This window comes from Pleurodeles waltl, chromosome 7 (genome assembly GCF_031143425.1).
Source record: "Pleurodeles waltl isolate 20211129_DDA chromosome 7, aPleWal1.hap1.20221129, whole genome shotgun sequence".
In the NCBI taxonomy this organism is placed as follows: domain Eukaryota; kingdom Metazoa; phylum Chordata; class Amphibia; order Caudata; family Salamandridae; genus Pleurodeles; species Pleurodeles waltl.
Window position 1 is genome coordinate 291,483,364 of NC_090446.1, and position 15,150 is coordinate 291,498,513.

A 15,150-nucleotide genomic window follows, 5' to 3' on the forward strand; every position below is an offset into this window, starting at 1 on the left:
GATCATACAAGGATTCTTTTGGGTGGTGTAACTCGTTAGAGAAGTGACAGATCCAATCCCCCTCCGCTATAGAAATTTCCATTCTGGGATCTTATCTAGACCCTGACATGGGAGTATTTATTATTTTCCAGAAAAGGGTGTTATCTTTCATAAGACTAGCTTTATGGAGGGATTCCCAGGTATTCTCTTTCAGGGTGATTTTCCTTTTCTTAATGGTTGTCTTATATTCCTCCCTCCGGGTACGTATCTCAATCAAGCATCTTGTTGGAGCACTTAACGCTTCTTTTAATCTCTTATGTGCTTTAGTACAGTCAGAGTCAAACCAGCCCGTTTTTCCCCTCCGCACCGACTTTCCCCTTTTATTAGTAAGAGCTTGTTTCACACCTCACGTTATCGAGGAGAAGGCACTTAGGCATTTTGATGTATCTATATCATCGCTGAGGCAGTCCGCAAAATCTTGTGTGTGTTCACAAATTAGCTGCTTCAGAAAGTCCTTTGGCTCTATTTGGGATCATCGTAGAGAATACCTGTTAAGCAAGGCTAGTTCAATATCATTTACCAGAACAGTATTATTCTGCTGGTGCAGGGTAGAGGATGTTAGTGAGATCTTTAAACTCTGCGGGAAGTGTTCACTTATTGCAATATCGTGAAGTAGATATTTGGAGAGATAGTGTGCGAAATGAGTGGACATTAAAATGTAATCTACCACTGTATCTGCACCCCTGCCGTTAAAAGCTGGCTTAAACGGCAGGTTATCGAAGTAAATTTGGTTTATAAAAGACAGGTTAAATTTATGCACCAGTATATTCATGGCATCACCTTGAATGGTATGTGAAAAGTGAACCCTCTGGGCAGTATCTTCCTTATGCAGTCCACATACCTTCTCAGAAGATTCCTTGCAGAGATGGACATTGAAATCACCGCCCCAGAAGATAAGGCTTTCTCTCCTGGATGTTATGCAAATTCTCTCTAGTTCCTCTCCCAGTTGTGGTAAGATGATGAGACCTCACTCGTAGGTGCATTGTTATAAAAAATTAATGACGACTAATTGGGTCTTCTGATCTGGATAGGTCACAATCACTTGGTAGTAGGCATTAGAGATTTGAATGTTTGAATCTGTTAAGGGAAACTTATTTAAGATGTATCTACAGAAACCCCCCTTTGGACAACCGTGTCCTGAGGGTACTGCTGGTGTGTTGTATGTTTTGTATCCATTTATGTGAATAGGATTTAAGAGCCAAGTTTCCTGAAAACATAGAAAGGGGAAGTCTTCGATAAAGTTCATCCATTCCTCGTTATTAAGCGTATTGCATAAACATGCCACATTCCAGTAAAGTACAACTATTTCCAAGTTCTGTTGTTTCTGTCCTTGTATGTTGTTTATAATCGGCGGGACTATGTCACTTTATGCTGTGAAGGTTGATGACATAGGTGGATCTCTCTGCTTTATATGACCCCTTCTGTGTTCTTTTCTCATGCCATCTCGATGGGTAACGCTATCTTCTCCCTACTAAGTCAATCTAAATCTTCTAGTGTTGAGAAAGTTTGAAATCTATTACATGGAGAGAATAGAATCAGCACTCAATACATCTGTAGGGTGGGTTGGTCTGGTGTTGTAGGGGTTTTGCCCCACAAGGCTTTGGTAAAAATAGCCCAAAGGTAACAAGGAGATGCCATGGTGAGTAACATGCCTTACTCCAAGTTCGCAAATAACTCTCTCTACTAGTCCTGGGGATTTAAAAAAAAGGACCACGCAGTCTCCATCCAGTAATTTGCAGCTTATGCCTATCCATTTAATTCTCCTGACCATTTTTATGTTGTCAAAAAGGGGCCCCACCATTCTGGGATCCTGGCGCGATCCTATCCAATTGAGGGACTTATTTCTCAAAGCCGTCCATGTTTCCCGATACTGGTTAGCCGGGAGGGAACATTAGCCAGGACCACTACATACGGTGTCGCCTCCGGGGGGAGATGTAAAAAATCGCCTGGTATATAAGAGGGCTCTGGTGTTCTCCTTCTTCTGTGTTCCTCCCCGGTGGAAGTTGTAATAAACCGAGTTATCCTGTCTACAAACAGTGCGCTATTCAAAATCTTTACATGTGATTGTCTAGTCGTTGCTGCGGTTGTTGGGAATTGTGAACTAGTCATAAAGTTTGGGGTCAAGTGTGGTGCAATAGGAGCTTTTCTGGTTTGAGTTGCGGGTTGTGAGTTACTCATAAAGTTTGAAGTTGAAGGTAGTATACTGGGAGGCTTTCTAGGGGGGTGTAGATCCACGGGCTGTAGAGACTTCATAAGTACTAAACCTACCTCTAGGTTACCCTCTACCGCTCTTAAATGTTCTGAAAGAGAGTCCAATCAGGCCCAGACCAATCATTTCAAGGCGTTTATTGATTCATAGATGTTAGCGAGGAGGTTTAGGGTTGTATCAGCTGATTTATTTGAAGTTTTCCTCTGAGTTACTTTTTTTTGGGACTGTCTTCCAGGCATATTTACTAACTCTTTCTTTAAATTGTTGTTAGAAGGATTATCTACCTTCCCTATCGAAGGTTTCCTTGGGCGCTTAGGTGATGGTGGAGAAACATCCAAGACAGCAATTGTGTCAGAGATGTTTTGAATACACCCATTTTTATTGTTTTAACTTTCTTGAACCTCTCGATATTATTATAATCAGCCTGTGTCTCTGAGTTCCTAACCGGGAGTGTAATACAATCGCCCGAGGTCAGCATTTTTTCTTCAACATTGGAGATTTGCTTATCTATCACCCCCATCGCTCTTGATATGTATTTTAATACAGAGGTACTATCTTTTACATTTGGGGGAAGATTCAGAATTGAGTGCTTCCTTTTTCCCATGATTGTAATGACTAAGGTTAAACCTTTCCAGGGGAAAATATGACGTCTATATGAAGCTAAAAACTTTCCCTTTGTACGGGTCAGTAAACAAAACATATACAGGATGGTATACCAAGTAGCCAAACCCCACAAGTATTTTTACACAAAACCCATCCCCCAGTTACTCCATTTGTAAATACACAGTCTAAGTAGAAAGCCTTCTCTAGAAATCAACCTTATCCATGAAATTAAATCATATATTGTATAAATGACAATCTCACTTTTAAGTCCTGATCCTCTCTTCAGGATCCCGTTATCGCCTGTATTTGTTGTTAGGGGGGTGGTCCTGTCTGGCCTCCTTCGGGCTACGACGGGCGTGGAAGGGCCCACCCTTGGCCCAGGTAAAGCCCACGAGTGTCCCGTGATGCGGGGGCCAACTGCGCTTTGTAGCGCTGGGGCAAGTGACTGGCCGGGCCCCCTGGCCTCCTCAAGCTCTCCTGTGACTTGGAGTCCCTTACAATGTCCGGTACAGTATCCTGCGATGCGGGGGGCGACGGCGCTTTGTAGCGCCTGGGCAAGTGACTGGTCCCACCCCCTGGCCTCCTCAAGCTCTCCTGGGACTTGGAGTCCCTCACAATGTCACAGCTTAATTTGTAAATAAAAATGTGCTGTGCCCAAAACCCTCCTGTTAAATATGCGGCTGCTGCAATTAAATTTGCGAACACGGAATACTGAGGCAGCATAATTCTGAAGCCATCTCAGGCCTCTTTACTCCATGTATAGCCACTCCCTGCCCCTGTAGCACACTCCTGCAGCTTTCTGCTCTCTCCCTCTGTGACGTTTTTTTGTTTTTCTCTTCCTCTGTCTTTCCCAAATGTGTCTTTTGCTCGCAATAAATGCCTGAGGCAGAAAATTAAGTGCCGGCCCTAAAAAATAAGTGCTTGTGCTCCGCACTAGACACAACAAGCACAAATTAAGCACTGACTCACTCACTCACTCACTCATTGTGATGCAGTTGACTCTGCCTGCTTCAGCAAACAAAAATGGATCAACTATTAACACAATTTTCCACAAACTGCTAATTTTCTTCCAAAAAAAGTGTAGTTACTGAAGGCTGTCAAGATTTTCTCTGGTTTGGAAAGAAAAAAATTTACATACTTTTCAATGTTTTTCAGTGTACCTTAAGTAGTTATTTACTATTTATAAATCTATTTGATATCAGTATCAATTTCATAGATGATAAAATGTAGCTGATTTGTATCAATTTCAAACCATGCATAATGGAGGAACAAGAATATGTTAAGTACATATTTTTTTTAGAGTTTAATTTACGTGTGTTTGTCAAAAGTTTCTGTGTCTCCAATCGTACTCTCAAAATATAAACTTTTTTTTCAGGTGGATTATCAAGTGAAAGGTGAGACCTATGAACACTTCAAAGTGGTCTCTCAGACCCTCGAATTACCACCAAATGCAGGATCCAGTGATGCCATGGTCAACATGGGATTCTCTGCCGATTATTTCAGCAATTTCTTTGCAGCTATGCATAGCACTGGCATATTCAGCATGGAGGTTTCACGTCAAACGGTGAGAGACAGGATATTAGTAGGTCCACGCCAAAGTGAAATACTTTATTTGAAGGACATTATGGGCCTGATTACAACTTTGGAGGAGGTGTTAATCCGTCCCAAATGTGACGGATATACCACCAGCTGTATTACGAATTACATAGGATATAATGGACTCGTAATACGGCTGGTGGTATATCCGTCACATTTGGGGCAGATCAACATCTTCCTACAAAGTTGTAATCAGACCCTATGTGATTTTAATTTCCATGTTCTGAATGATATAGACAGGAATTCTGTGAAATTGTAGTAGAAGATAATGGAAGTCATTTAGGCCCATATTTATACCTTTTTAGCGCCGCATTCGCGCGACTTTTTGATGCAAAAACGGCGCAAACTTACAAAATACAATTGTATTTCGCAAGTTTGCGCCATTTTTGCGTCAAAAAATGACGCAAATGCGGCGCTAAAAAAGTATAAATATGGGCCTTAGTCCTTTGCGAGTGACCCTCTGGGTTGTCAATTCCGCAGAGATAGGCCTATCTTTGTATGTGCGGAGTTCTCCTTCCCAAATGCAGACTTCGCAGTCATACAGTTATTGTTAAATTGCAGTTTTGTGACTAACGGAAAAGAGTTAACTTACGTAAATGTTTAAATTCAACTTTGTGAATCAGGTCTTCACTCCCTTAGGTACTTGCATATTTTTGGATGGTCCTGACTAAGTCAGTTGGTCCTATAGGTTTTTCGTATTGACTAAAATGCCTCTCTAAAAGCACTGTCTTCACCTCCACAACACACCGAGTGGTTAGGAGCTGTCCTTTTGGAATGTATCGCCATTACTGGCCACCTAGGGTTGCTCAGGGTTGTCTCTGTGGCCAAAGTATGAATATCCTCAGTCCAAGTTGCTTGTAAATATCAATGGAAAAACCGCACGGGGAACCACATCTTGCAGTTTCCCCACTGGAATTTTCACCTCCCGATTTTGAATCCTGCAAGTTCGTTTAAGTGATAACATGCAGTTTCATTTTCACTATATGGCAAAAATGCATATTTCCTCCTTTTTAGCAGGGAGCGATTGGCACCGTGAAAATACTGCAGGGAAAATTGACTAAATTCTCGTGAAAGAAAGCCTGACTATCAAAGTTGCTGTGTTGTGCAAGGGGGAGAAAGCATTGTAGAGCCACATTTACTAAAAAATGGTCTACTGCAACTCTCTTCCCCTACCTGTCGCCACGCATACACCTTAGTACCATAGATCATTGTTGTGTGTGTTGTATCTAGCATAGGTTTTGTTCTAAAAGTTTACCCTTACAGTAAAAAACACCTAGGCCATTTTCAAATATTCCACACATTGGATGTGTGATGTATGGTGCAGCACACAAGCAATGTGTAAAATGTTTGAAGAAGTAAAAACATTTCTCCCACTCTGAGCCTGTCTAACGGGACGTCATTTGTACAGTGTAACAATCTTAGCAAATTAGGCTTTGCGTCACGACCATGCGTGGTTGTGCTGTAACATCGAAGTATCACTGATGTAACACCCCCTTAATTTATAGCAAACGACTGCAAGGCGCTATTTGTAGCAAGAAAGGGACACCTTTCCAATGAAGAATACCGTTGGTGCTGGGAATTAGAAGCCTGTTTATAAATCCTCTTCCCAGACTTTGTGCCACTATGTGCCACTTTCTATGCCTGCAAAGGTATAATGAATATGCAATTTTTTTGTCAAGTTCGGAATTGAAAATTTGACGCGAACTGTTATTCAGTGTTTAGTGTATAACAGTTTTCAAACTGACTGTCAATGCTTCTCACACACAGGTGTCTGCTGCCGATGCTCACCTTCTCTCCACAGATACCTTGGCACTCATGATTCCGCAGGTAGGTCTGTGCGATCTCGGACTCATTGTTTTTCTCTCCACATCATGTCTTGAGTTCACAACTAATGCACGTCCAAAAATACACAAGTTGTTCAATACAGTAAACCATTCTTAATCACATTACGTTTTCCACTGATAAACGGTGCAACGTTTTCACATTCTTGTTCATTTTTTGAACACACAATCAGTGAAGTACTCCTAATTTTGTAAAATCTGTTCACAGTTTACAAAATCTCGTGTTTTTTTTACAAATATACGATGTGCAACTAGCAAATGAGAATCTGGTGAAAGAAAACCTCCCCACTGACAAACACCAAACTCTACTTAGTGAATATACTGTGATGTGTCCTTGATAAATAGCCAGTTCTATTAATTGTAAACAAAAATGATCCAGGCACCCTGTCTAGTAATATCCCACACTTCACTTGAGGGTGTGACAAGCTGATCATAAGATCATTTGTTTGTATTTAGTAACGTTTAAGCTGAGGAGCATTTATTTAACTTCCGTGTATAAATAAGTCTACCTGTCGAAGGTCGTGCATATTTTAAAGTACAAAAAACATGTATTATTGCTAAGAGGACGTTTGGGAGATGCGGCTTAACGTCTAGAAATGCTGACGTTGGAGTTGGAACTCTAAATTTGGGCCTTGGCTCATTAGCCTTTAACTCTATGCAAGTCATTTAATCTTCCCGTATGAGTTATTAAATCCTGCTCTCGTATATAAACCCCATAATGCCCTTAAATCAAGCTCGACCTGTAGAAAAGGCAAAACGCGTATCTTAATACCCCTAATATGAAAAAGGTACGTGTTTACGCTTCTTGGAGTTGGCTGTTTCTACCAAATCTGAAGTCAACCAGTCCTTCAAAGTAAATAGGCTTTTATCTCAAGTGTTATCTTTTTATTTATCCTGTCATTTCAATTAACCCTGATATCTGCATAACCATGTTCTCAATCAGTGCTGGCTTTAGTACTGGTAACGATTGGTACGACATTGTTTTTTGGTGCCCCCTCACCATGACCTCCACCTTGGATTCCCTCAGTACCACCTGGCAAAGGTGTCCCTCGTCTCTCCATAGCCCCTCTCTCACATATATTTCATTGTTTTAAAGCACTCTCTTTACTAATCCACTCAGTTATCCACATAAAATACAGATCCCATTTTTGTAGCAGGCATATTAACCCTAGGCGCTACTTTATAGGAGTCCAATCTGCCACTAGAAAAAAACTAACTTCTCTCTCTAGCAGGAACATTAATCATAAGAGTTAACTTATTTTGACATTTTTATTGCTGCCTTGAAGTCTGACATTTTTATTGCTGCCTAAAAGCTGGACAAACAAAGAGCTCTGCAGCATGTCCTTGTTAAATCAATGGTTATGGCTAAGCACAGCCCCCGTAAAGTCAGTGCCCCTCCTCTAGGTTAGCACCCAATGCGGCCGCACAGGTTGCACCGCCCTAAAGCTGGCCCTTTCCTCAAACGGAGAACATCTGATTAATGTCTGTCTAACTAAAATGATACAAAAATATACAATTCATGGAGTGTAATGATATAGCATTTCTTAGACTAGATATCACTATTGGTATATGTAAACGACATGCAGGTAATTTTGACTATTGCAGCAGCTTGTCAGGTTGTTAAAGTCCGTGGCCTCTGTCACACGTCAGAGGATCATCCACTACATTTCGAAACCCTGCCTACCTGGAAGAGCTGTTTATGGCAAACACTCATATAAGGGATAACAAACACTCTTTGGTATATGATAAGGATATTGCAAGTCAACAAAGAGGTTAATCACCATAAACGGGGCCGAGTTCATTTATAGGGTTATGGAATTCCTAGGTGGCTAGCAATATCCTTATCATGTACCAGGGAATATTTTATCCCAAATGATTCATGGTCTCACCATCACCTTACCCACAAACCACTTCTGTTTCATATGAAAGAGAGAGCATGATTGCAAACATGAAGAATAAAAATAAAACTTCTAGAGCAAAATTAAATCCATCAAAAGCCTGGTAGATATTTGTTGCAAAAACATACTAGAATCAGCTCAATAGACATCAGTTTTAAAAAAATGGCTGCAGTGGCTCGTAATGTGTAGAAACATGCAGAAAGATTCTGAATAATTATCAAAGGAGTGAAAAAAATAAACAAGTTCTTTCTGCTTGCCACTGTAACCTGTAAAAAAAGCAGAAGGAAAAAAAGCTATATTTTTGAGGTCTGACATGCCCTTTATTTGGGCTGCTGGCAGCGGAAATTGTGACAGACGTCAGCTGTATGAAGTTATTACACTTTAGTTCTGACTCTTTTCTTTAGAATCCATGACTAGGTGCGTCACAAGTCTCCCATTATAAAGAAATTAGAGATGGAAGTTTATTCAGGGATTTCAGAATCCCATTTATTATAGTTAGGTATATTTATGCAACTGGCTATTTTAGATAAAAAATGTAATTTATTACAAGTTTCTACTTTAATATTTGTATTCATACTTTTTAATTTATGGTGGATAGTTCAAAAACCTTCACAATAATTTTGTTCTGGATGTAGCAGTGGCTAACAACATTTCTCAGATTAAGAACTGAAAGAAGGCTATGAACTAATGAGTTGTGATTTTCTTTTATGTTAAACAAGATTCTTTTGATATTGTCTTATGTGTAATATTTGTTTTTACTTAATAAAGTACATACACCTTGCTTTTGTACACAGATCAAAAAAATGTATCCGAGGAACGAACCTATCAAAATACTCATAGCACTGAGCAGGGCACCAGTGCTCTCATTGGAGCCAGGCAAGATTATTTTGCGTCTCACACCTGCCCTGGAAATCTTTGCTGCACTTACAGGCTCTCAACAGAAGTCACTCCTTGTACTGAATGTGGTAAGCTGTGCATGACAGCATTTTCATCGTATCCAGCACGATTGTAGATAGCAACATAATGTATGTCACAAGGTACATTAATCTTTCATCAAACGTGTTGGGCAATTAGATGCCTGATTGGCAGGCCTATGGTCTACTAATTGTCATATCCTTTCATCAGTTGTCCTGTCAAACAGAGCGTTGTGTGGAGGATGTAGATAGTATCAATGAGAATGTAGAAGATGTATTTTCAGCATACACCGGAATATGAGTGATGTGCGGTCACATGAGTTGTGGTTACAGAAGATGTCCTGTTAGAATATATTCATTGTGGGGAGATGTTGAGGGCAGTCAAATGGTGAACTAGGAGCTGTGTTTATCTACCTCATTCTATGAGGTTGCTGTCATTAAACAGTTACCTACCAGTAGTGAGATCTTACAATTAAACTAGTATGCAAGAGATGGGGCAGAGCTGTCCAGGTACAAATGATCAGCTGTCACCCATATGTTGTGGACTGTGCAACATAAAATGGCAAGTACTGCTCTCACCTCTGACCATTTTTTTACTTTAACTTCAGGATCTCCTGCTGGCAGCCACAATGGATATATCTGGAGGAAAACTAATGCTCTCTCTGGCAATGGAAAGGTAACACTTTTCTTATAGCACCTACCGATTACCAATGTAGTTGGGGGCATAGATATAAGAAAGTTATGCAGCGCAGAAAGTCAACTTTCTGCACTGCACTGCACTGCGTGACAGGGAAAGGACAGGAATGTGCTGTATTTAAAATAATATGGCACATTCTTTTTCCTGTGATGGTGCCGCTTTGGCTGCCTAGCGCCATCACAGGCACCCTTACACCATGGTGCAAGGGTGCCTGATGTGTAAGGAAGATTGTTTTTGTGCAGGAAGAGGCACCTCCCTGCACAAAAGCAATCCACTGAGGCATTTTCCTCTTTCATTATGTGCTGCAGAATGCAGGAACTTACAGATATAGGATCAAGCAGCAAGAGAAATGACTGAACATTGAACTCACAAATTAAGTTTGGGTGTAGCTAGAAGATTTTGGTTTACATAAAAACAGATTGACTGAACTCCTGCACAGGGAATTTCTATGTTACCTATTACAAGAAAGCAGCTAAAACCACCAATTAATTGTATTCAGGGACCTATTGTTCTGTCCAACAAGTTTCTCATTTTCAAATGCAGAAGAGATATTTGATGGGAAATTTCACAATGACTTCAATAATTTATAACGGTTAACATCAGAAGAATCTAAAAACTTCAATTAAAGAAATCATGACAGCGAGAAATGTTACATATGTGATATAGTGAGGCAAAGTCAGTTTGGGATCACAATCAATGAGAAAAGCTTTTATTCCGCATACTTTTTTTCAATTATAAATCATTTATTTCTCATCATAGATGCACAGTAAAAGCACACACTGACATCATGTTATTTTATCTACATAAACAATTGTCAATTATAAATAATTTTGTATGCACTTGGATCAAAAAGAGCCACTGTTAGGCATGTTGGTCTTCTTGAAAACATTTCGCTTTCCCTCTCCAATTTGATGAATATATATTTTTTTTGGCTTTAGTACTCTGTGCCCTTTACCACTGCTAAACAGTGCTAAAGTGTATTCGCTCACTCCCTAAAGCATGGTAAAATTGGCTTACACCTGATTGGCAGATTTAAGTAACTTCTATGTCCCTAGAAAAGCTGTATACTGTTAGCGTGGCCTTGTCCTATCTATTTTGTGTTAAGTAGTAAGCATTCGGCCTTGCTTAAGGTGGATGAACCTTTTGACTCGTTAAATTTATATTGTAGAGTGTTGTAACATACATTAAGAGTAAACAATTCAATAATAATAGCAATAATAGCGAGTCAGTAAAGAACGCACCATGACCAATTTGGCCACGAATAACCATACCATTGGCATCAATTAAAATGTTTTATTTCCCTATATTAACAACACTAAGGTCACAAAAATTAGTCTTAACATCACATGATAAGGATAAAGAAACATCACAGGCTGACCATATCGCCTAAAGTATTTTAACTTGAACAAGGCAACAAGAATGATAATCTCAACAGCGAAAACTCTCATTAATAGCAGCAGTATTTTAGAAAGAGATATATAATGCATTTGTTCAGCAAGCAAATTAACATCAGTTCACTGGCATAAAGAAACACCTCACTAACCTCAGATTAGCATAAGCATGTTGGGCTTCATGCAAAAGTTTTTATAACACTAATTTGGAAAACATTTAACTTTGCCACTATCAAAACAATCTGCAGTATTAGAACAGTAGCAGTTGGTACCTGAAAAACAAAAGACAAATAACAATGCACAAATCAAACATAATTGCCTATCCATAAGGAATGTCAGCAGTGTGGCTACAGCTTCATTAGGGGGACAGGAGTGTCAGCTTTAGGATAGAGCAGGGTAAGGGGGGCGGTTCAGAATTTGGACTATAAGGTCTCTAAACCATCAGAGCATTAGTTCAGTATTTGAACAGACATAATAAACTCAGAAAATAATAAAGTACCAAGACATCAGTAGACTGATTGGTAACGCATGAAATGTCAAAGTGATAAATCACCATTAAAGGCTCAAGAACAAAGAGTGCTCCAGATCTCAGTGAGCTGTTCATTAAATTAAAATACATTCATAATTTCTATCGGTCAAAAGCATCAGGTGAAGAAAGAACATCCAATCACAAAAACATTGGATATTGGAAATGCATTAGAAAAGACACAAAAATAATTTGCAAAACGTTGATTCGATGCCTCTCCATTTACGTAACTCCAGACGATACTAATTGTAGCTTCTTAGACTTCCTTCCGACTGCTGTCAGTTGGCCCTTTTGAGTGACCCATTCTAAAATACGCTGCTGCTTGATGATCGCTACAAAGATGTGGAAACATTCTCGTTACAAAGATGTGGAAACATTCTCATATCACCTCATTTCCTTGAGAGAAATACATTTAATTAATACATGCACAGAACAAACTTGTTACCTAAACAAAAGAAGTATGTTATACAACGGACATGAGAACATCTTAATGTTTCTTTCATGGGTACATTTGTTAGATAAGCAGCTTCTCGCTGAAACCTCATCTTCTTGAGGCCCAGCAGAAAACCAGAAATACTCGTATTATTTTGTCCATTTAATTAATCTTTTAAAGAGACAGGCTGCTTAATACAGCATTAGTACACTATTTTTAAATCATAAATGCACGTTTTCATACTTGATGATGGACAATCAGAAAACCATCTTTTAGATGGTTAGTCATTTGCACGTTAATACATCTTATATGATCAAAGCAAACGCTAAGTAATTATTAGTACTAAATTTCTTCACTCACAATACCATATACCTAGGGCCTGTAATTTAAATGCTACTTGAGGGTGTGCAGCAATTATTGTGTCTTCCACTTAAGTTGCCCCTTAAAACATATCCTTGGACTGCCATTGCAGCTTGAATGCAGTTTTAAACAGCCAATCAGCTTCGCCATATAACCCTCTTGCCAATCTTTATATTCCTCTTTTATTGCTTACAGGTCACCCCTAAAATAGGACCTAGGTAGCCCCTAGGGTGGGGTGGATTGTAATTAAGAGGTTGGACATGTCATTTTAAGCTGTACATGCCCTGGTAGTTAAAAATTCCAAAATGTCAATAACTTTGGTTGCCTTATTACATTTAATAAGTGCTAACGTTTGATTGGGAGCAGGTAAGGGTTTCATGTTTGGTGTCAGAGAAATTGTAATTTAAAACCCCCTTTAATTATATAGTTGGATTTTAAGTTTCAATTTTGAAAATGCCCTTATAGAAAATTGCCATTTCCTTCCCTATTTGGTGCCTGCAGCCTGTTACTGAGTCACCTGACTGGGTGTATCTGTCAGTTAGTCTTTGTAGTTTCCTCCCACACAACCACACAATAGAGGGATTAGACGTACCTGATGCGCCATCACTGGCAGGGTGGGGTTGCAATAGGCTGTGCCCTGCTTTCAGACAAAGGAGTTTACACCAGTGCATTGTGTCAGCAGCCATGCTGGAGGCAAGGCAGGGATGCAGGAAACTGCAAACGCTTCAAAAGGAATTCCCTAGAAACACCTCCTACTTCAAAGGAGGAACCAGGTATGAAAATAGGACCCTCAGAACCACTCTTCGGTTCACTTTCTGGGTCTGCAGAGGTATTCTTAGAGGACTGCCAGTTGCTGTGGCCTGCTGTGTGCTCAGAAGACTGCCTTGCTGCACCTGGATGGCCTGCTCTACTGCCAGAAGCCATGAACTCTTACAGGCCTGCCGTTCTGCTTGAGCCCTGTTTCCCTGCTTGAACCAAGGACTACCAGAGTGACTCCAAAGGCTAGTTGACTGGCCTCCTGATCAGAGCCTCAGGGGCAGAGAAGGCTCCAACAATCTTGATCCCACACCTGGACCCAGCCTGAGTAAGTCCTGACCCTCCAAGTAATTCCCCTTGAGTCCTAGACCCTTGGAATTGGTGGCAGAGGCTCCAGATACTCAAAATGTAAAACTTAGGACTTAGATTTTTTTTGGCTAAAAACTGACCTGGACCAACCTACTTATCTATCCATCCAAGGTGCATCCCTGGTCGGCGTGACTTCATGGCAGCTCGTGCTATGTTCTTCCACAGCAGCACTAAATCTTGTTCATCTGTCCTTTGCAGAAGGGGTATCCGGCCTTGTTGAGCTCTCATCAGCTATAGCGTTCAGCTTTGTCCCACTGGATGTTTTTCACTTCCAAAAAAAAGAGAGTCTGAACAAAGATATCTTCACTGTGATTTTGTCCAGTGGCTATCCAATGATAATGCTTCCTCCTCAGACACTGAATGCTGCCTGCCCCACTAATCTATACATTCTCAGAATATTTTTGTTGAAATATCTTCTAAGTATGAAGATAAGCTTTGATTAGACCTAATCAACTTCTTGTATCCAACTCGCACTCCATCGATGTCAGCCATATTTTTCGACTTTGACCTGGTATTGCAAGACTGGATGTCCACAGTCGGCGCTTTGAGCTTTTAGACAGTAGATGTTTCCTTAAAATGTAAAAATGCATAACTCTTGTTGTAGGTATTGGAGTTTTGCTCTTTTGGTGTTGATTTATAAAAATGTTCTCTTTTGTTCTAAATTGGTGTGAGCTTTTTCTTATGTTATGTTTTCATTTGATTGCTGTTTGTGTGCTGCATAAATATGTTACATATTTCCTTTAAGTTAAGCCAGACTGCTTTTGTGTTTAGCTACCAGAAGGTTAAACACTGGTTCATTCAGTGACTTTTGTTTTACTCCCTGACATGGATTGTGGCTGTTGTTTGAGCCGGGTTAACTCCCACTCAACCTACAACCCAAGTTTTCACAGTCGGCAATTTGTATTTTTCGACACCTAGCCCTGAAGATGGCCTTGTGCTTTTTGGCTTGAAAGTCTGAAACGTAAACAAACCATCAACTTCTGCCCATACATTACAACTCAACTGTCGGGCGAAACACAAGGATTATTGTTTGGACTTTATATGGCTGAGTAGATGTTCCACTGACTAAGGCCACAACCATATGAAGCATTATTTAGGACTCCTAAAGTGTGTGAGCTTTAGCTGTGATCCTATGGTGAGACATAAACGAGTCAGTATTGCTACAAGCCTGCTTCTTTCATTGAAAGGAATCTCAAATGGAGCTCACCTCATTACATCTTATATCAAACATCCCCTCATGTTTTAGAGAAGTGCATAGCCAACTTCTTGGCAGGTGAATAGGCTGCCCTATTAGCTATTAATTCAACAAGTTCCCATCTTATACCCTACCTTCTGCTATTTTTATTCGTAATATGGGTAATTCAATGTTCACTACAACAAACACTGGATGAGTTTATATTTATTTTATTCTTGTTTGAATTTCTCACTGTTTACCCAGTACAATGTGAAATCATAGGATTCAGAAACACTTTTAAAAACTTGCCTAAATCGTAAACTGCCAAAACCTCTCTCTTGCGC

At 40.0% G+C, this 15,150-nt stretch overlaps 1 protein-coding gene across 1 annotated transcript in view; it reads left to right on the forward strand.

The window, feature by feature from the left end:
• BPIFB2 (BPI fold containing family B member 2) overlaps positions 1–15,150 on the forward strand; it is a 163,388-nt gene that overhangs the window by 102,666 nt on the left and 45,572 nt on the right. The window contains exons 9-12 of the mRNA XM_069243679.1: positions 4,227–4,415; positions 6,215–6,274; positions 8,981–9,151; positions 9,709–9,776. Coding sequence (XP_069099780.1) covers positions 4,227–4,415; positions 6,215–6,274; positions 8,981–9,151; positions 9,709–9,776 — 488 coding nt within the window. The remainder of the gene's footprint in view (positions 1–4,226; positions 4,416–6,214; positions 6,275–8,980; positions 9,152–9,708; positions 9,777–15,150) is intronic.